Source organism: Canis aureus, chromosome 24 (genome assembly GCF_053574225.1).
Source record: "Canis aureus isolate CA01 chromosome 24, VMU_Caureus_v.1.0, whole genome shotgun sequence".
NCBI classification, from domain to species: domain Eukaryota; kingdom Metazoa; phylum Chordata; class Mammalia; order Carnivora; family Canidae; genus Canis; species Canis aureus.
The window spans coordinates 8,140,371-8,162,562 of record NC_135634.1 but is presented as its reverse complement, the minus strand read 5'-3'; the positions used below and the strand labels follow the sequence as shown (position 1 = coordinate 8,162,562).

General features: G+C 43.5%; 1 protein-coding gene and 1 long non-coding RNA gene across 3 annotated transcripts in view; both read left to right on the top strand.

Annotated features, from left to right (window-relative positions):
- Positions 1 to 12,667, top strand: part of LOC144296435 (uncharacterized) — a 72,632-nt gene extending 59,965 nt beyond the window's left edge. The window contains exons 3-4 of one of the 2 annotated variants that reach the window (XR_013363555.1): positions 1,269 to 1,325; positions 11,841 to 12,667. This is a non-coding gene — a long non-coding RNA (uncharacterized LOC144296435). Of the gene's footprint in view, positions 1 to 1,268; positions 1,337 to 11,840 lie in introns of both variants that reach the window. The other variant, XR_013363554.1, reaches the window with a different exon arrangement.
- A 1,752-nt stretch (positions 12,668 to 14,419) lies between these two features.
- Positions 14,420 to 22,192, top strand: part of KL (klotho) — a 46,057-nt gene continuing 38,284 nt past the window's right edge. The window contains exon 1 of the mRNA XM_077868142.1: positions 14,420 to 15,268. Within this exon, the coding sequence (XP_077724268.1) occupies positions 14,420 to 15,268 (849 nt within the window). The remainder of the gene's footprint in view (positions 15,269 to 22,192) is intronic.

Here is a 22,192-nt window from a genome sequence, read left to right as displayed (position 1 = left end):
TGCCATGGTACTCAGTGTAAGAGCCAACATTCTCTGTTCCTGCCCAGATGGCTTCCTTGCTGGTCCTGAATGGGCTGGGCCTACCCTGAGCTGCAGCCATTTGCATTGGCTGTTCCCTGTGTCATTTATTCTTTGTCTAGATATAGCCATGGCTCACTTCCTCACCTCCTTTGGGTCTCTGTTGAAATGCTACCCTTCAGCAAAGCTCATTTTGACCCTGTTAACTACTGCAGCCACTCCATATCAGCTGCACAGTCCTGTTTTTTCTTTTTTGACTACAAATTTATCTCCCTATAGCACGTCACCTCCTGAGGTGCTATGTACTAAACAGTTTACTTAATATGCTTATTGTTTATTCTCCATCTTCACTAGAATGTAAATGGTGCAAGGGTAAGGGTTTTGTTTATTTTCTTCACTGCTCCATGCCAAATGCATAGTACAATACCTGGCACATAGTAAATGTATTTGTTTCCTACTGCTGATGTAACAAATTGTCAAAATGTAGCGGCTTAAAACAACACACATTTATTAACTTACAGTTCAAAATCAAAGTGTTGGCAGGGTCATGTTCCCTCTGCAGGTTTTAGGGAGTAATATACCTCCTTGCTTTTTTTCACCTCTAAAGGCTGTGCCTATTCCCTGGTTCATGTTCCTATCTCAAGACCAGCTCTGCTGGCATCACCTCATTGCCTTCCCTGAATCTGGCTTTCCTGCCCATCTAGTTCCCCTATAAGGGTCCTTGGGATTACACTGGGCTGACTGGAGCATTAGTCAACTTGGGCTGCCCAACAGCCAAACACCATAGAATAGGTGGCTCACACAACAGAACTGAACTTTCTCATAGTTCCAGAGGCTAGAAATCTGAGGTTAGGGTGCCAGCATGATGGGGTTCAGGAGAGAGCTATCTTTGTGGCTTGCAGATAGCTCACTTCTTGCTGTGTTCTCACTGGTAGAAAGAGAGGAAGAAGGGGAGCTAGAGAGAGAGAGAGAGAGAGAGAGAGAGAGAGAGAGAGAGAAAGCTCTCTGGTGTCTTTTATGAAGGCACTAATCCCCTCCTGAGATCCCCTCTCTCATGACCTCATCTAAACCTAATTATCACCCAAAGACCTCATCTCCAAATACTATCACGTTAAGGGTTATGGCTTCCTTGTATGAATTTTGAAGGGACACAATTCAGTTCACAGCAACTAGATAATCCAAGACAATCTCTCTCTCTCTCTCTCAATCCTTAGTGACATCTGCTGTATGAATCCTTTTCATATTCATAGGTTCCAGGAATTAGAACGTGGGACATCTTTGTGGGCGCCATATAACTGCCTATCACAGTAAGTGATCAGTAAGTATTTGTTAAATGAGTGAATAAAGTCTTTGTAATATTAAATACATTTCTGGTTTAGGTCTGGTTGCTGTACATTTAGTCCTAGTATAGGCCAGACTGTCCTCACCTCTGGTGTTCTAGTGGCTAATTATTCCTTGGGGACCTTGGTGTGACAGTGCCCTCCTCCTCCTCCCTTGGTCTAGTGACACAGCCTCAGGTCAGCTCCTGTAAACTATTCCTTGTCAGATCTCCATCCACGGAGCTTCAGTCAGCTAGCTGTAAAATATGAACTGATAATGGCTCTCATCTCATTCCCTACTTCTGCTTTTTAGGCCTCTCGATGCTCTAAATATCTTGTAGCCTGTACCACAATCTTGTCTCTCAGTGCCCATCGGTCTCCTCTAACACCACCTATGTATGGGTCATGCTTCAAGGGCCCCTGGGCAGCCTCTCCCCCTCCTCTACGGGAAGCCGGGCTGAGTGTTGGCACTTCAGTGACCATAATTTGGAGGAGTAGGTTTTTTGAGAGCGAGTGGTCACAAGCTCAATCATTGTAGTCACTGCAGCACCCAAGCAGAGATGTAAACTGCCATCCATTTGTTTATTTGTGTCACCAGAGTTTAGGGCACGTTCCATGGGGCATGAGGGCACTAAGCTCTGCCCTTGAGAAGTTCACTGTGGATCAGATGTCACAGGAGCACAGATGAGAATGGGAGGTTGGTGTGTGCTTCCTCCAAACCACAGGGAATGCTGCTCTAAGCTAGAGGCTCTGCCTGGTTCCTGGGGGCAGAACCAAGACCCTCTGGTAGAAGGTACAATGAGGCAGATTCTTAGGAATGAGCAATATTTGGTTTTGTTGTAAGTGTCCAACAATGCTGCGGAGTCTTCACCAGGTGGTGACTTCCCTGTCATAGGAATTGTTCAGGCAGGGGGCATGAGGGAGCCAGAGGAAACTCCACGCATACCTGGTGGGAGATGAGGTCCTATGACCTCAAGCTTCTTTCCAAGTCTAAGATTCTGGTTTTGATGAGGTTGAGGTGCCAGGCTGATAAAGCCACAGGATTGGTTCTCTGTCAGCTGCAAACAACGAAACCCATTGTGGCTTATTTCAGCAGAGAAGGGATTTGTTTATTAAAAGACATTAAGTTATTCACACAATGGGATACTTTTCAAAGCCCAGTGGAGGCCTAGCTTCCAGAAAAGGGAAACCACTTCCACCCACTCCTGTTGCCACCAAGTGCTGGGGGTGGGGGTGGGGGTGCACCTGGGTGGCTCGGTGGTTGAGCATCTATCTGCCTTTGGCTCCAGTCATGATCCTGGGGTCCTGGGATCCAGTCCTGCATCAGAGCCCGGCTGCTTCTCCCTCTACCTATGTCTCTGCTTCTCTCTGTATCTCTCATGAATAAATAAATAAAATCTTAAAAAAAGAAAAAGTGTTGGGTGCTGGGTCACCAAGAAGAAGTAGGAAATGATTGCTGAGACCTGGCTCTCCTCTCCCCTCCCTCCCTTCCCTTTCTATGTTGCTTGCATCCATTCCTCAACCCTCTGTTCTTTCTTTCTTTCTTTCTTTCTTTCTTCTTTCTTTCTTTCTTTCTTTCTTTCTTTTCTCTTTCTTTCTTTCTTTTTTTTCTTTTCTTTCTTTCTTTCTTTCTTTCTTTCTTTCTTTCTTCTTTCTTTCTTTCTTTCTTTCTTCTTTCTTTCTTTCTTTCTTTCTTTCTTTCTTTCTTTCTTTCTTTCTTCTTTCTTTCTTTCTTTCTTTCTTCTTTCTTTCTTTCTTTCTTTCTTTCTTTCTTTCTTTCTTTCTTCTCTTTTTTTCTTCTTTGATATTGCTTTCATTGGAACATGAGTTCCACATTTGGAATTTCTCTTTATATTTCCTATCTCTTCTCTGGGACATAAATAGAATTGAAAAGAAGAGGTAGGGAAATTAGTGATTCCATTCATACAGCATCACTCTGCCCACTGGTACTACACAACTGAGATAATCCTTATAGGATTATTTAACCCACCTTTTTTTTTCGTTTGCTCTCTTTTTTTTTCCTCCCTCCTCAGAGTTAAGAGATGGGCAGAAAGTATTTATGAAGTAAAAAATAAAAGGAAAAAAAAAAACCCTCTCCTCTAATTCCATGCCTCAGAGGTACACATTTGGCATTTCTTCAACCAGGAGATTAAAAAAAGAAATCTAAATTTGTAACATAACGTATGTAAATTTCCCGAGTTGAGGGCATTGGGGACTTTTTTTTTTTAATTTTTTGTTTTATTGGAGTTCAATTTGCCAACATATAGCATATCATCCAGTGCTCATCCCATCAAGTGCCCCCCTCAGTGCCTGTCACCCAATCACCCCAGCCCCCCACCCATCTCCTTTTCCACTACCGCTTGTTCGTTTCGCAGAGTTAGTGGTCTCTCATGTTCTGTCTCCCTCTCTGATATTTCCCACTCATTTTCTCTCCTTTCCCCTTTATTCCCTTTCACTATCTTTTTATATTCCCCAAATGAATGAGACCATATAATGTTTGTCCTTCTCCGACTGACTTATTTCACTCAGCATTGGGGACTTTCCTATTGTCTTCTATAACAAGCAGCACCATGTGGCATTTGTTCACATATAACTTTATGTATTTGTTGCTGTTATTGCTCTAGGATAGAATCCTTGAAGTGGCATTTCTGAATTATAAGGTGTGGGAATGTGTAGCTTTTTAAGATAATGACAAATTATCCTCCTCCAAAGTTGTAAGATTTACATGTTTATCAGTAGTATATGATTGTGCATTTTCCTGCACTCTAACACTAAATGTTATTTTATTTTTCTGTTTTCAGATGGAAAATGGTATGTCTTTTAACAATGTTCTTTTGCTCTCCATTAGTTTGGTAGTTCTTATTTGCTTATGTTTATTTGACATTTTAATTTTTTCCTTTGTGACATGCCTATTCATAGTTTTAAAAAGATTTATTTATTTACTTATTTTAGAGAGAGAGGGGTGTAGAGGGGCAGATAGTGTAGAAGGTGTAGAAGGGAGGAGAGAAGCAGACTCTCTGCTGAGAAGGAGAACCTGATGTGGGGCTTGATCGCACGACCCTGAAATCATTACCTGAGCCAAAACCAAGAGTTCAACACTTAACTGACTGAGCCTCCTAGGAGTCCCACCTAGTCATATTTTTATGATTTTTGCATTAAGGTCATTATTTATTTATTTATTTATTTATTTATTTATCAGAACTCTATAGCTGACAGCTATTAACTCTGCAAATATTTTCTTACAGGTCTGTCATTTTTCTTTAATTCTAAGTAGTATCTTTGATTACTCAGTTAACATTGTCAAGTCTTTTCCTTTATGTTATCTGGGTTTTGCTTCATGATGGAAAAGGCGTTCTTCACAAGATTATAAATACATTCTCTTACATCTTCTAATATTTTTATACATTTGCTATCTAAATCTAATTCATTAGGAATATTTTGTTATAATGGTGTGAATTTGGAATCTAATTTTGTTACTATTTTTTCAAATGAATGGCCATTTTTACCAGCCTTAAAAAAAAATCACTCAGTCCATTTTAGCTTATGTTAAATTTTTGTATCTATCCATCTATCCATCCCTCCAGAGCTGTTTTGTTCTTTCCAGTACATTTTACTATTTTTTTCACTATTCCTCTTCCAGTAATACATTGCTTTTTTTATATTAGTAAAAATTCTTCCTTATTCTTCCTTTTATAACTTTCTTGACTACTTCTGCATAATTTACATTTCTCCAGGACATTGAATATTTTTCATGTTTATGCTCTATCTGATTTGTTCTGTTAGTTCTTTGTGGGATTTGCTGATTTAAGGATGGTGACTTCGAGATAGAAGCTTGAAATTTCCCAGTTGAAATGCAGGGCAGGCTCTGTAGGTGTGGAGTGGGACAGCAGGAATCAGATCATGTCAGAGAGATTCTAGTTTGTGAATCATCCTCACAACTGAAACCTAGGAACAGACGAGTTCTCAGAAGAAGGGTGTCCAGAGAGAGATGGATGGAGAGCCAAGGACTGGCAGATGAGGATGGTAAACACAAGGGAGAAGGAGCCAAGCTAGGATCACAAAATTCATTCTATAGAAAAAAATTATAAAGATGAAAGTGCCCAAGGTACAGAGAAGTTCTTGCTAAAAAAATAAGACTGTCAGGTTCTCTGTTTAGAGAAAGATGGCCAAAATAGTGTGAGTACAACATCAAGACTGTTGGTTGAGGATGTGTCAGCAACTCAGCTGTCACTTGGTCAAGAGTACAGAGCCTATGTCCAAATTTTATTAGTTACACTAAGAAAGTGATCCATTTTGTGCCATTTTTCTATGCTGGTAATAAATTCCAACTAGTTAATTTACTTTCTGCTTTACCAATACCCCTGATGACCCAGGACATCAATTTCAAGCGCTCCTGGCCAGGGGCAGAGTGGAAATCTTTTGAGTGGACCAGAGGGATGATAATTGGGCCATCCAAGCTCTGAACCATTGCCCTTGGTCCTAGTCAACAACAGAGGAAGGCCTTATGCAAAGAAATAGCAAATTCAGTTTTGTATTGTATGAAAAGAATAGCTATGTTGTCATCTCAGTGAAAAACAGGTCATAGAATCGTGAATTTAAGCACAGACATTTAGACAATCTAAAATACTGCATTAAGTATTGGAGATAAATGCAGTTTATATAGATAGTTATTTTAAAAATGCATCCCGTGTAGCTTTAATTCTGCTGTTCAGTTATGTTTTACTCATCTTTTGTTGATTCTTCAGGAAGTTCACCATCATGGCTTTTATTTTTTTTCATACTCATCCAGCTTGTTCGCTCTCAGCACTTAAACTAGCCTTCCGTTCTATTAAAAGATAGAAACCATTAGTTTGGAGTTTCATGTCATTCCCCTGACTGCTCCCCATCAGCCTCTCACCTCAAAATATATGTCTATATCTTTATCTCTGCCTCCAAATCTCTCCGTAGTTTCACCCACCTTTCTTCTTTTCTTCTCTTAAGAAGATATAGTCCTTCCTCACTTTGGACCAAAATTTATTGACATGATACTTCCTTTAATTTGCATACAAATTAAAATGACAGATAATGTTGAAATGTTTTATTGAAAAATGCCAATCCCCCGATTTTGCCCCTTGCAACTCTTTCAGCTGTTTTTTTTCTTGGTACTTCAGCTCAATATTTGAAAATAATGTGTATGTACCATCTGCTCTCTTTCCTAAAAATTAATTTTTTTTAAGTGGAAGAAGGGCAGAAGGAGTTGCTCTTGAATATTTATACAATTGCCAAACACAGTTATCATCATACTTCTCCATTATATTCATATAAGCTATAAATGAGTAAAATTCATTCACAGCTGAGCCGAAGAGTATACTATAACATTTTCTTTATCATATAACTTTTTTTCCCTTGAGGAAGGGATTACGTCATTTTTTTTTCTTTCTTTGAGTCTGGTTCTGATGCTTGCTTTGTCTTTTTAGATTGTGTTTGTTTTTGCCTTTTAGCATGCAGTTTTGTATGAAATTTTTTGCTGAAAGCTGGCGTGGTCAAAGGAACAGAGAGGTTTTATTGTGAGGTTTTACGTTTATCTGGCTAGGAATTAGTCTGCATTTACTGTTTGTTGTAGCTGTGGTATCAGAAGCTAAAATTTCTTCCAGTGTCCTTGTTTTTTGTTTCTCCTTTGTATCATCTTTGGATTTCTCTATAAACGTCTTAAATAGAGTCTGAGGCTCACAGTTCTTTTGGTTATAATTCCCTGTTATCATACAGGAGTCCTTCGATGTAGTGGTAAGGTATAGGGGAAGGGGAATCATTCTGCAGCCCCATGATTGGGTCTCAGTCTATTACTGTACCTGACTTGGATATATCTCTTCCTCCATGTTGAAGGCTAATAGGAGCTGGAGTTGGGTATTTCCTGCTCCCCAGGATGGTTAGCTCTGGTAAAGCAATTTCCCTTGAGAGCAGGCCTTGTTAAGAACTGAGAGGTATGAGCTATTTCAGAATGGTTACTTTTCGGGATCCCTGGGTGGCGCAGCGGTTTGGCGCCTGCCTTTGGCCCAGGGCGCGATCCTGGAGACCCGGGATCGAATCCCACGTCAGGCTCCCGGTGCATGGAGCCTGCTTCTCCCTCTGCCTGTGTCTCTGCCCCTCTCTCTCTCTCTCTGTGACTATCATGAATAAATAAATAAAATCTTAAAAAAAAAAAAACAGAATGGTTACTTTTCCCTCCTTCCTGCCAGAAGCATAAGAGGCTTTTTCTCCCATCTTAACAGTGAGAATTTGGTAGGGCCCATGGTGGTAAACTTCACAGAAGTGTGGGGGGACCCCTCAGAGTTAATTCTTAAATTTGTTCACACTGAACTGTCAGTTTTCTATTGATTACAGCTGAAAGTTTTCCTGCTATATCGGCTCCATTTGTGGGTATCTACCTCTGGTAAGCTGTGATTCTATTATCTTACCTAATAGTAATAAGATTTATTATTATTATGTTTGGAGGAGCAACAGTTTGTTCTGTGACCTCATGTCTTTGATGCATCTAAGAAGAATAGTTGATTTTCAGTTTGTTCAAGTTTTTTTCTTGATGCAAGGATGGGCATGATGACTTCCAAGCCATCTACGTGTCAGATCAGAAACATGAAATCCATTATTTTGAATTTCTGGCTAAGTTTTCTTACTCCTAAAACCCTATAAAATATCTCTCAATGAGGTTTATTAGATATCTATCTGTTCCTTTTGTATGCTTGTTTATTTCCTGGGGACATCCTCTTGAAGCCTTCTCTTCTGCTTCTGTCTAGAATGCTTATGCTCTAAATGGCTGCATCCTGAGGCTTCCTTTTGCACAATGCTACAAATTCTCTTCATGTTTCATCTGCTTTCTACTCTCTGTTTCATGCAATTCATGTTTTCTGCCTTTTCTGTTTACTTCCTTGTATTAGTGGAGTACATATTTTTATAGCTTCAGAAGAAAGATGCATTTGAAAGCACCTTTTAAAAGATCCTTGATATCTGAAAATGCCTACTTGACTCTCACACTTGATTACTGGTTTGGTGGGACACAAGATTCTAGGTTGAAAATAAGTTTCCCTTAGAAAACTGAAAGCCCGTTATCATTTTTCTCTGATTTTTCATGTTACTCTTGAGAAATCCAGGGCTACTTTGGTTCTTGTATTTTTTGTTTTGTTTTTGTTTAAAGCTGAAGCTTCAGGAATTTATCTTTATCTCTGGTATTCTGGAATTCCACAATGATGTGCCTTACTTTGGGCCTTTTATTATGATAGGGCAGCTTAGACCCATTTCCCTGGAACTTCATGAGCTTCAATTCTGAATTTCCTGTTTGTTCTCTCTTTTGAACTCCTTTAAGTTGGATGTTTGATCTCCTAAATTTTCCTGAGTCTTTATTTCCTATTTTCTAATGCTTTATTTTTTGTACTAGTTTTTAAGGTATTTTCTTATTTCCCAATACTTTTACCAAATTTAGAATCTCTTTTTCTTTTTTCTTTTGGTACAATATTCTTAATTTCCACGAGTTCTCTTTTGCATCTCTATTGTTCCTATTTTTATTCTTCTCCTGTTCTTGTACCATAGATGCAATACCTTCTCTTGCTTGAAAATATTACTGAGAATTTCGTACTCTTGCATGAGGAGCTTTCCTTCATATATCTGGTGTTTCTTGACTGTTCTTTTATATCCGATGATGAGTCACTAAATGGCTGTCTGGAAGCTTTATGTGCATAGGCAGGGCTTGTGACAGAGGGAGCTTTATTGCCAGGTGCTCTGATGGAGTCCTGGAGCTAGCCTAGGGAAGGTTAGGGGGTCCCACTCTTGCTTTACAGAACTTGATCTACTTTCCTCAAACCTCACCCATGCTCTTCTCCATATGTGCTGTCCCCAAGGCTGTAGCCTCTTTGGGTCCATTTCTTCAGAGAGAATACATTCACCCATGGAGCTAGGGAATGGGTAGTGCCAGACTGTGCTAAGAGCAGAAAATTGGGATCTCATCATTCCTGTTTTCAGGTCCCAGCTGCCTGTTTCTTCCAGGTATCACAGCCTTTCTGGAGTGATGCCAGGTAAATCATCTTGCTTTTCATACATATTATCTCTCTCAGATACTTCACATATCAGTCCTTTATCTTCATCTCCTTCCCACGTACTAGCCTCCCTCAATTTCATTGGAAACAGATATGTCTCTTATTCTTATTTTGAGGGTAGTTTTGAGAAAGGGAGTAGAGACATCTCAACTGTGGCCATTCAATGCCCTAAGCCCCTGGGACCATGTTCCCTTCTTCTAGACATGAGCTTCATGTCAGGACATGTTTGGTTGGGGTATAAATTTGTTCTGGGCAATGGAGACAGTAGTGCCACTTAGAAGGACATGGGGGGGGGGGGGAAAGCAGGTGCAGGATCCAAGCCCTTGGGTTCCCTGCTTTGCTCAGAAGAGATGGAGCCATCCAGGAATGCTCACTTTCCACAGACTGCAGAAGTAGCCAGAGCCCAATCTAGTGCCTCTATCACCTACTTTAACTCTGTAGAAAGACTACTGGGTGGCTCAGTCAGTTAAGCATCTAACTTTGTCTCTGGTCATGATCCTAGCATCCTGGGATCAAGTCCTGCATTGGGCTCCCTGCTCCGCGGGGAGTCTGCTTCTCCATCTGCCTGCAGCTCCTGCTGCTTGTGCTCTCTCTCTCTCTGTCTGACAAATAAATAAAATCTTAAACACAACAACAAAAACAAAAACTCCGTAGAGCTCAGCAGAGCTGCAGCTTCCCAGGAACCCACTTACCAGTATCTTGAATCCTTCATGGAACTCCCTTTGTTGCTTCTTAGTAGCTTTTGGTCAACTTCTTTGAGGCACTTGCTCATGCTGCCTTCTCCATCATTTTCAACATTTCAGCTGCACACTCTTGTTTTTGTGGTCTTTTTAGTGTCTCCCTATTTAATATGCTGGGACCTTGAACATCTACAACCATCTATTTAAGATCACAGCTTCTGCTGTATTCTTCATCAAAAAGATGAACTCCCAGACTCCCAATTCTCCTTCTCCTTGAGCTTTCCTCCTCTGAGCACAAACAAGGGCAGAGTTCCTCACCTTGAAAACTTTTCTCTCTGCCATGCAAATGCCTCAAGTGACCATCTTCTCACATTCCTTCCACACTGGCCAACATCTCAGATGCATCTGTACTGATAGCCTTAACTCCTCAACTCCCAGAAACTCTCACGGATGCTTCACACGGCAGACAGGCTTGATTGAGCCCCCTCTACAGCTTCAATAAAATTTGTTTCCAAAGTCAGCAAGTGATCTAATTTCTAGATCAGTTGTCTTTTCTCAACAAATTTGATCACCTATCTTTTTTAAGATTTTTTTTTTAATTTATGAGAGACACCTCTAGAGAGAGAGGCAGAGACATAGGCAGAGAGAGAAGCAGGCTCCCTGTGGGGAGCCGGATGCAGGACTCGACCCCAGAACTCTGGGATCATGACCTTAGCAGAAGACAGATGCTCAACCACTGAACCACCCAGATGCCCTCATCACCTCTCCTTTTTGAAGTCCTTTCCTGAGCTTGAAAAACACATGCTCCCGGGATTTGCACTTCGCTGTCGGTCCTATTTTCTCTTTTTCTCCTTTCTTACTCCACCCCTGACCCCCATAGATGGAGACCTATACCAACACTCAGCCTTTGGCTTTTAGTTGTCTCTTTTTGAATACCTTCATCTTATCCATCATCCCAGTATCAAAATTTCTGGCCCAAATCTCCAGTCTGTAACTGCCTCTTTAGCCTCAATAGAGATTGCTCTGCGTAAATAGGTGTTTTTAATACATATATACTGAGAATGCTTTTTTCTTCCATATTTTGCTTCTCTATTATCCTTGCCTGTAGATCTTTTTTTACTCTTTACCAAATTTTACTCTTTCAACCCCAGATATTGTCACATTTCTCTGTGAAACCTTTCCATCCAAGTCAAAAGAAGATAACTTCCCTTCCTTCTGAATTCCTGTAACAACTCTCATGTGTCATTTGTGAACGCTCAACAGTGTATTTTTTTTTTATCAGCAGCCTTTACACTGTTTCTCCAATCCAGTGTTGTCTTTGAAGGTAGGGGCTGTCACCTATGATCCGAAGTCTTAGGCTTCTCAGGGTTACTTTGCCCATGGTTGTTGGTCAGAGAGATTGTCGGTGATGCTCTCAGTACCTCCCCATAGAGGCTGAATGTCACCAGCCGGTGAGCTGGGAGCTTGTGGGGTTGGTGTTGTGTTGGGGCCCATGTTGGTCAGTGGACTTCCTTCTGCTACTTTGGCCGGGGAGGGCTCTGGTGGTCCCGGGAGCACATAGGAGAAACTCTGCTGAGTAGGGACTAGAGAAAGAATGTGGATGATGAGCAGCCTGAGGACCACCTTTATTCAGGTTGTTGAAAATCGTCACCATGACAGAAGTCAGTAAATAAATTTAAAAATTTTCCTTCCCTTGATGCATCAATAACTTCACCTTCATAGTCAAAGCACAGCAAGTAATGACTCTCTTATTTACCCAGGGAACAAAATCATTGAATGAAACCCACATTGTAGAATCTGAGGGTGGCTATGAAAGACGAGAACCAAAATAAAACTGAACAAATGAGGAACAATACCTGCAGTTATTCACACTTCAGGAATCCAGAATTTAATAACCACGAACAGAACCTCAAAAAACAGCAAGTTCCAGAAATAAACTTACTTCAATGATCAAGAATCTTCATCATTGGGTGAAATGGACTATCACCTGGGAATATCTCTGCAAATGCTGAAGCTCTGATGTCCAGCTTAGGAAAGATGAACTTCAAATGTGAGCATTTAGTCAACTGGGTCTTTCTTTTTAATCACCACTCAAAACGAAAACAAAAACCTCTTTTTTTAACTGTTGGCTAAATAAAAATAGTAATAGATAAAATCTGTCCTGAGCAAACAGACCATACATCAATAAACTAACACTTAAGTCTAAGCTATTTTCCATGAGACCCGTGAAGCATTTCTAATTGAAACTTAATAAGCTACAGTGCAGCAAATACTGTAGTCTTCAGCTCTAGAAGGGAAATGTGATCCAGTATGCAGACATAGGAGCTTTTTAATTTAGCTGGAAGCAAGTGTGCCCGTGTAGTTGTGTGGCATAATTTTTTTAATTGCTGAAGTGTCACTGTTTGCTATTTCACATTTATTGAAAAATGTAAATGCCACATGTAAGAGAATAGCAATATGTCTTGTTTCAGTCTGATGGCTTAATCTGACTAATCATGATAATATATGCTAGCTGGAGTTGGGAATATTTAATAAAATACTGAAATACATTTGTTGTGCTTACATTTAAAATAAATCAATAAAAACACCTGCGCCTGCAACATTTAAACCTTTATTGCTTTTACGTAAGAAACAGCACAAGGATGATCCTTTGACAAGAACAGATGTACCTCGGTGAGGATCTTCATCACTTGGCACAAGGGGGCAGGTGTGCCAAGAGTGAGGCACATGGTACCAGAGAGGGAGGGAAGGATACTAGCAAGATCTTACATTTGTCTGTGCTTCCAGGACTGAGTCATCTGTGCGCACATTTTTACATTTGCATTTCATGGGCCTCTGAGATGGCAGGGTGGACATGGCCACCTGCATTTTACAGATGAGATTCCTAAGGCTGGGGAAGATACTGTTCCACTCCAGCCCACAAAGGTGAGGCCCATGCTGTCCGCTCCCCCCCCCCCCCCGCCCCCCGCCCCCGATGTACATCAGTTACTCATAGTCTACACACACCCTCAAACAGATACTGTGTCTCTCTGCAACTTCTGTGTAAAGGGTTCTCTGACATCATGAATCCCTTTTGTTGTAGTGAGTGGGAGTGGTTGCTTAGTCTAAATCCTTCTACCCCTTTCCCTTCTTAGCACAGGTGGCAGTGGTGGGACCCGGGGACCTCGAGCTCCGGCACAGCTGCGAACGCAGCGTGGCACAGATAAGTTAGTTGCTAAGTCAGAGCTCAGGGCTAAAACGTGATTACTCATACAACAGATGCAAAAGGATAAAAAAAGGTGAATGACAGTTTTTCAAAGTTGAAACCTTGGTACTTTGGTTTTTGTGTGTGTGCTTTTTTAAAAACACATTATTTTTTTAATAAGAAACTCAAAAACCGTCCTGACATGAAACGTCACCTTCCCCTTCCTCTGGGCCATGGGCAAGTAATTCTGCAAGGCCTAACTCAAGAACAAATACTAGTTTGAAGTGGTTAGAAGGGATCCCTGGGTGGCGCAGCGGTTTGGCGCCTGCCTTTGGCCCAGGGCGCGATCCTGGAGACCCGGGATCGAATCCCACATCGGGCTCCCGGTGCATGGAGCCTGCTTCTCCCTCTGCCTGTGTCTCTGCCTCTCTCTCTCTGTGACTATCATAAACATTAAAAAAAAAAAAAAAAAAAAAAAAAGATAAAAAAAAGAAGAAGGTAACAGTATGAGGGATTGTAAAGCAAAGTGTCAAGGCCCCCCAAGCTCCTTGTTCTTCCTTGAAGGCTTTCCGGCCTGGGGCCTGGGGCCGGACCACCCACCCCTTCTCCAGCAGGCGGCTCCCCAGGGGGAGCATCTTACCTAGAGCCCCCCGGGGGACCCAAGACCCCCCCCCCCGTCCCTCCGCCCCCCGCTCCCCGGGCTCTCCCTCCCCACCTCGCCGTCCTCAAAGGATCTCATGCGGTTCCGAATCGGATCCAGCAATGTCCGCGTGGAACTGTTTGGGCCTCGAGTGGGGGCGGGGAGAAGGCCGGTGCAGAGCCGGGAGGGCAGCCCGAGAACCCGCGCCCCGCGCCCCTCGCAGACCGACGCGGGCTCCCGGCTCCTCCCGCAGGTGCGCGGACGGGCAGGGCAGGTGGCGTCGCCAGGCCCCTCGGCGGCCGGCGGGGAGCGCGGAGGCACGGGCGCGGGGGCTCCGACGTCCCGACGCGCTCGCCCTCTGCGCCCCCGCCGACGCGGGGGGCGGCGCCGCCTCGCAGGTAATTATTGCCAGCGGGGCCCGGCGGGGAGCGGCGGCGGCGGCGGGGGCGGGCGGCGCGGCGGGGCGCGGGCATAAAGGGGTGCGGCGCGGCCCCAGCGCCCGGCTCCCGCGCAGCATGCCCGCCCGCGCCCCGCCGCGCCGCCCGCGGCCGCCGCCGCCCCTGCCCGGGCCCCTGCCCCTGCCCCTGCCCCCGCCGCCGCTGCTGCTGCTGCTGCTGGCCCTGGGCGGCCGCCGGCTGCACGCCGAGCCCGGCGACGGGGCGCAGACCTGGGCCCGCTTCGCGCAGCCTCCGGCTCCCGAGGCCGCCGGGCTCCTCCACGACACCTTCCCCGACGGCTTCCTCTGGGCCGTGGGCAGCGCCGCCTACCAGACGGAGGGCGGCTGGCGGCAGCACGGCAAGGGCGCGTCCATCTGGGACACCTTCACCCACCGGCCCCCCGCGCCCCCCGGCGCGCCCCCCGCGGCCGGCCTGCCGTCGGGCGCCCGGGCTCCGTCCCCGCCCGCTACCGGGGACGTGGCCAGCGACGGCTACAACAACGTCTTCCGCGACACCGAGGGGCTGCGCGAGCTCGGGGTCACCCACTACCGCTTCTCCATCTCGTGGGCGCGGGTGCTCCCCAACGGCAGCGCGGCCGCCCCCAACCGCGAGGGGCTGCGCTACTACCGGCGGCTGCTGGAGCGGCTGCGGGAGCTGGGCGTGCAGCCCGTGGTCACCCTGTACCACTGGGACCTGCCCCAGCGCCTGCAGGACGCCTACGGCGGCTGGGCCCACCGCGCGCTGGCCGACCACTTCAGGGACTACGCCGAGCTCTGCTTCCGCCACTTCGGCGGCCAGGTCAAGTACTGGATCACCATCGACAACCCCTACGTGGTGGCCTGGCACGGCTACGCCACCGGGCGCCTGGCCCCCGGCGTCCGGGGCAGCCCGCGGCTCGGGTACCTGGTGGCGCACAACCTCCTCCTGGTGAGTTCGGGGCCAGGCGGAGGGCCCGCGGGGAGGGAGGGGCCCGGGACGCCAGGGGCGCGGGGCGCCTCAGCCTCCAGCCTCGACCACCCACCCGAGGAGGCTCCCGGGGGAGGAACCGGGCCGCTGGGGCTGCCCTGGCAAGCCAAGCAGCTGGGAATCGAGGGGGTGGGGAGCTCCCTTCTCTGGGTGTAGGGGAAGCCCTACAGGTAAGGAGGGGACGCTTTCCTGAGAGTCCGGAAGGGGAGACTGAGGAGGGTGGCCAAGAGAAACTGCAAGGTTAGGGAGCCTTGCAGACAGCATGACCCTCTGCTAGAGTTTGTGGAGATGTCAGGAGTTCAGTGTTTAATCCAATCAGATCTGTTTTGCGTGTGTGGCCCATGCACACCTGAAGCAAATTCAAAGGTGTCAGAATCGCATGTCCTGGAGAGCCGGGCTTAAACTCTTCCAAGGTTCTTTCTGTGGCACGCAGAACTGCATCCATCAACCATACTAATCATCAGGAGTGTGAAGACCCCCTTATGCAATCTTAAACAGAGCTAGCCCTAAAAACAGTTGTTTCTACGACTACGGGCCGATCTAGAGTATGCCCTCCAACAACTGCATTTCCGTGACCCTTTCTCCAACTTCCAGGATTCCTTAGAGATGAGATTATTAGCCTGACACAACTGATGTTGACACCCTTGTGCGATGCCTTAATACATTTTGACAGCAGGCATTATTGATGAGCCATGATAAAGTTGTCTCTCAAATAATTCTTCCTCCTATTTCTCCTTCACTTGGTGTTCAAGATTAGGTCCCGTTGATCTGCAGGTTCCTTTATAATGATGTCAGTTGTTGGTACATTTTGTACAGTTTTGTATCAGGAGAGAAAGGATTTTTTATGTGTATGTGCAAACATTTTAATAAAAATGTTTAAATGTCTAACTTCTGGTACTGTATTTTGGTGACTTGTGAGCCTACTGAAGACCTATTTGAAATTGAGAATTAAGCCACGTATTTTGAACGAATTCAAGATGAAAACCACTTCTACACACTTTTAATTGAAGCCATAGATAATTGAGGTAGGACAGCTCTGGGTTATTGAGGTGACACAGCGCTCTGAGCTGCTGCTAGTGTTGCAGTAATGGCTAAATTTGATTGTATGTCAGATTCGGTTTGCTACCACAGCTCATAGAAGAATGTCGGATTTGTTGGACCAAAAAACTTGTTATTTCAGATTGATATATATTTTTTCATTAAGATACTTTAAAGCTATGGTAGGAAACTTTTTCAGTCTGTCAAAAAAATTTTTTTGAGGAATCAGAAGACCCTCAACGTCACCTGTTCATGGTTAGTGATAGAAAAGTTATGGGAAGAACTGGCCCCTCTTCTGAAGAAAACATAGGCAAATTTTAGTTCATACCAGAAACAAATAAGATATTTGTGGACCAGCTGGAGGACCTAATAGACCATCCCTGAAAAATCACTGCTTTTTTTAAAAAAAGATATTATTTCTTTATTCACGAGAGAAACAGAGAGGCAGAGACATAGGCAGAGGGAGAAGCAGGCTTCTTGAGGGGAGCCCGATGTGGGACCCCATTATGGGACTCTGGGACCACACCCTGAACCGAAGGCAGATGCTCAACCACAGCCACCCAGGTGTCCTTACAAAATCATTTCTTTAGATTTAAATCATACAAGTTCTGTTTTTAGAGTGCATGTAATAAACTCTGCATGTATACAAAAGTCATCAATTTTTATTACAGTGACTTTCATGATAATTTCACTTATCAGGAGTTGGGACTGTAGAAGCTTTCTGGAACTCTGGTATTTGGAATAGTCAACAGGCTTTGGATTCTTATTCCCACTTTTGGCCCTCTGATGAACTTTTCAGTTATATTTTTGTATGTTTACGCAAAAAAACTTGACAAACACTAACCATCCTTCCCAGAAGCAGAGTGGACTTTGTGTTCATAAGAAATTAGTAACAGGTGGACACTTGGTTTTGCCGATGCTGCAAACAAAATGCTGTAAAATATTAATTTTGCTTTCAAATTTCTTTGGTTTGGAATTCAGTCAGTCTTATATACTGTGAAGAGATCATTTGTCATCAAGCATATTAAGTTTTTCATAGGAGATATTTTCCTTCTATTTTCAGTGTTCTTTCTCAGTGGATGTGTTAGGGAGAGGGAAGTAGGGAAGTTTTGACCTTATTGGAAAAGATAAAACATATGCTGCAGATTTTGGTAATAGAACATTTCAGCCAGGACCTAGAAAATTGCTGTCAAGGCCACGAAACCCCTAGCATATACTTTTGCATTTGGGGATCTGATGATGACGAAGGATGAAGCTGGCCAGCACCTCTTCCCTGCCCCATTCTGTGCCACTAATTTACAGGTGGGCTAAGGAGACCCCTTACTGGGAATTCGAGCCAGACTTTCCCCTTCCCCTGCCTCCATTCAATAATCATGGTCTGATGGCCTGGAGGACAGGAGGCAGGCCAAACAAACTGCAAGGTGAATAATGGGGGGCTCTGCTCAAAATGGAGGCCTCCATGTTCTTTTGGAGTCCTGGTACTGAGCTAAACCTTGAAAAAATAGTCCGTGTGTGTAGGTGTGTCTGTGTGTGGGGGTAAAAGAGCTAAAGAGGGACAGAGACAGAGGGAGAAACAGAACTAAAAGCAGGGTTTCCCCCACAGAGCTCTAGGAGCCCACGTTGCTTTGCTCACCTGAGCATCACCCAGAAAGAGGACATACCCTTTCTCTTGACTTGAAGAGAGACTGCTGTGCCTTCACAGCCCTGGGAAGGTCATTCTTGACATCCCCTGAAAAACTTGCACTGAAGGCCTGAGATTGTGATTCCAGCCCCGGAGTTTTTGTTCTGAGTTTTTGTTCTGACCATGGGTTTCTGAGAGGACCAGGACCCAGTTGAAGATACGTGTGGACCTCCCACATGAGAGTCTTGCAAACGCTTGTAAGGGAACCTGTGGGAAAAGACACTGCTTTTCACATGAGGAGGTGGGACGAAAACAGAAATCTTTGGACACTAATGGATGGTACAGACACAACTGGTATTGAGCAGGCCATGCATTCAAATCAATGCTCGTGTCTTAGTTCCTTTCTCTGCGGCATATATCTAGACACTATTTTCTTTTCTCAACACATTTCCTCAACTTGGCTTTCTTGCTTTCCCTCTCAGCTCACTGGTGACTGCTGTGTTCTCCACACCTTGCCTGTAGATGTTAGAGGGCCCAGGGCTCCATCGAGGGGCCTCTTCACTAGATTTACTCCAAGTGAACTCTTGAAATACTCTAGATCCTGATGATTCCAAGTTTTGAGTCTCTAGCCAGAACTTGTGCTCTGAGCTCCAGACTTGGAGAGACAACTGCTTTCTCCACTTAGATGCTCAATGGGCACGCCATATTGAACACATCCAAAAGCAAACCTTTGTTCTTCTCATCTCCATTATAGCAACTCTGCTCTTTCAGTTGGCTTAGCCCGAAACCTTAACTCCTCCCTTTTTCTCACATCTTACTTTCCATCCATCAACAAATTCTATAGCCCTATCTAACCTTCAAAATGTATCCAGAATCCAACCACTTTTTTTTTTTTTTTTTTATCTACAGCCACGGATCCAAGTCCCTGTCAGATTCTGCCTGGGTCATTGGAATAGCCTCTTGCCTAATGTCCTTGCCTCTGCCCTTGCTTCTTGCAGTGTGCCATGATGGGCATTCTCAAGGCTATATCATCATGTGTGAGCAAGACAAAGTCCTTTATTTATTAAAAATCCCACCTTTCCTTCAATGACCAGCTCACGCATTCCCTTTGGCTCCACACCTGATTGCCATCTCTTCCTTCTCTGAAATCCCACTGTGCTTCATTTCTGATGCCTCCTACCACAGGCCTCCTTCATGTAACCATTTGCCTTCTTTCACTTTTCTACTGGTTGGGTTGGGCAATTCCTTCAGTGAGGAAACCATGTTCACTTCGTCTATCCTAAAGTGCCACCATGTCCTTGGTAGGTGCTCAGAAAGTGGCTTCTGGCCATTTAATAGCTTTTATAAGCAGATGCTCCTAAGATTTGCTCTTACTCTCTTTGTCAATCTTTCTAGCCACTTTCCAATGGGACAGGAAGTACCAAATCCTAACCAGAAAGATCAGTAAGCATAAAGGAGCAGAATCTGACATTTTCAGTAAATATTTAAGGTTCATCGTCAGATTTATGATTCCATTGTAAAAACCACCAATTAAAAATTAGAGTCACTGTGCAATATTATGAAGACGTTTCCAGAATGGGAGGTAGGGGAAGTCTCCTGGCTGGCTTTAGTAGCATGACTTTTGTCATCTGGATGACTTTTCATTTCTCAAGTAATAATGAAGGCAGTTTATCTGCCAGATACATGCTCAAATTGTATATGCCACATGCTTTTGGGAAGCACTTTGCCAATTTTCCTCTCATTAAAATATATTTGGTACATAGATGTAAAAATCAACTTGGTTGGAAGTTAATGTGTTTTGTAGAATAGTACTGAGTTCCTTAGTGTGTTTAATCAGAAATAGTTAAAATATCTTCCAGGGCGCTTGACTCACTCTTCTTTGAATATCTGATTGAACATCGCGTTTTTTAAAGGTTACAGTCAAATCCAAGAAAAATTTTAAGAATAGGAAAAAAGACTAATAATTTCAAAATCATAGCAATGTTTAGCAATGTCAATAGAAAAGAGGGAAAATACGAACTACTCAGCATTCGAATAATGTCAATGCGTACTTCTTAAGTACAAAATGAATGAATGCAAAACAGTATACCTGACTATGTAGTTAGTCATAGCTTTGGCTTATAGAACCCTTCTGAGTTATATTAATTTTTCAAACAGTAAGATTGTTCTAAGCCAGAATTTTATTATAATTAACCTGTACAAAATGTGCCTTTCTTTCAATGAATGTCATCTTTTAAGGCATGAAGGAAAGTTGAGGTGTAGGAGGAGAATGGAATACATGCCTATTGGGAGGATAAGAGTGGGTGAGTAAAAATACATAGTCACTGTCCTCCAGGATCCACATCTTCTCAGGAAACTGCTAAATTATACTTGTAATCCATACTTAAACAGATAAGTATACCTATAGGATAAGTAAGATATGTGTTGATAAGGTAAATAGATACTTCAACAGATAATTTCCTTTTTATATACTCTACCTTGATATATTCTGGATACAAAAGTAGTGTGAAAGATCACTATACACCATTACTTAGCCTTCAGAGGCTTGACACAAATATTCCCATCATGTAATAACAACAGGCAGCATGGATTGTTTACTCTTTTGTGACTCCTTGAGGTCATAGACAATAATATCATATTATTTTTTTAATGTTTAGTGGTTATCTCAGCCCTTGATAAGGAAGAATATAATTGATATAAATTCTAATGAAGGAATTAATGTAGATGTAAAATAATCTCTATTTCAGTATATCTTTTTTCTTTCTTTATTAAGTAGGCTCCACACCCAGCATGGAGCTCAGTGCGGGACTTGAGTTCACGACCCTGATTCTCAAGCAAGAGTCTGAGGCTTAACCCACTTAGCCACCCAGGTGTCCCCTTTTTTCTTTCGTCTTAGTTGAATACTTATAGTCTGCTTTCTCACACAAATCTGGGGAAGAGTTTAAAGCAGTGAGGAAGAACAGGGGAAAATGTCTTGCCCAGACAGGTAATGACCTTTGTGCATTTCCTGGGCAAGTAGTAGACCATTTCATCCGGTGACAGAGAAAGAGGGAAGGGGAAGACTGTGGCTCATGAGTGCCTGACCTGGAGGGCTGCATGGTCCTTTCCACTCAGGTCCCCTTGGCCGAGCTACTCAGTCACATGGTGTAAGGAACCTGGGAATTATGTCCCGCTGTGCAACTGGAAGTGTAGCAAATCCAATTCTGTTGAAATCAGGTGGGAACAGATCGTTCAGAAGAACCAGCAATCTCTGCCATACTGCCTACCTCCCCGATAAATTGTGAGAAGGAAAACAAAATCATGAATGTCAACATGTCTTGAAAAATGTAAAGAGCTCTACAAAGGTGAAGTATGGATTTATCGTAATAATAAAAAAAGTGAAAGCACTTGGGAAATGGTACTCTTGAGCTATTTAGAAGAAAGGAATTAAACATTTTAGAAATTGTTGCTTCACTTCTTCATTTGCAACTTATAGTACTCAATGGAATGAAATCTTTGCAATTATTTCGATAGCATTTGACCAAAGATTATTCAAATCATTTTTGAAATACTTTATTTTCATAAAGCACATTACCAACTTACTCTGTTGAACCGAGCTTGGTGTTTAAAAGAAATATACTTAAGTTTACGACTGCAGCAATTTGATATATTGACTAAACTAAAGATAAACATTTAGTGAACTTTTGTGGTCTCGGTCTGAATAGATTTTTTATTAATAACATTATGGTTTGAAGTATGGATGACAGAACATCATCCATGAACCATTATCTTTGTGGTTTGATAAAATACTCAAAATAAACAAAGCAGTGATATACAGTAAGTTTAAATACAACGGTTAAGCAAATACTATTTCCATGTCTATAGTGCACATTTAAAACAAAAAGTTTTTATGTATTTATTCATGAGAGACACAAAGAGGCAGAGACATAGGCAGAGGGAGAAGCAGGCTCCCTGCAAGGAGCCTGATACAGGACTCGATCCCAGGACTCCAGGATCACGGTCTGACCCAAAGGCAGAGATACTCAACCACTGAGCTACCCAGGTGTCCCTATAGTGCACCTTTATTTGATCATTAGAATGCTGGAAATACAAGGGACCCGGGATAATCCTCAATCAAATTTCTTCTCAGGACAAACCACTTGCAGTTACCCTAATGGGATCTTCCAGCTTCTGCTTGACTATTTGCAGCAAGAGGAACTCTGCTCCTCCCAAGTAACACACTCAGT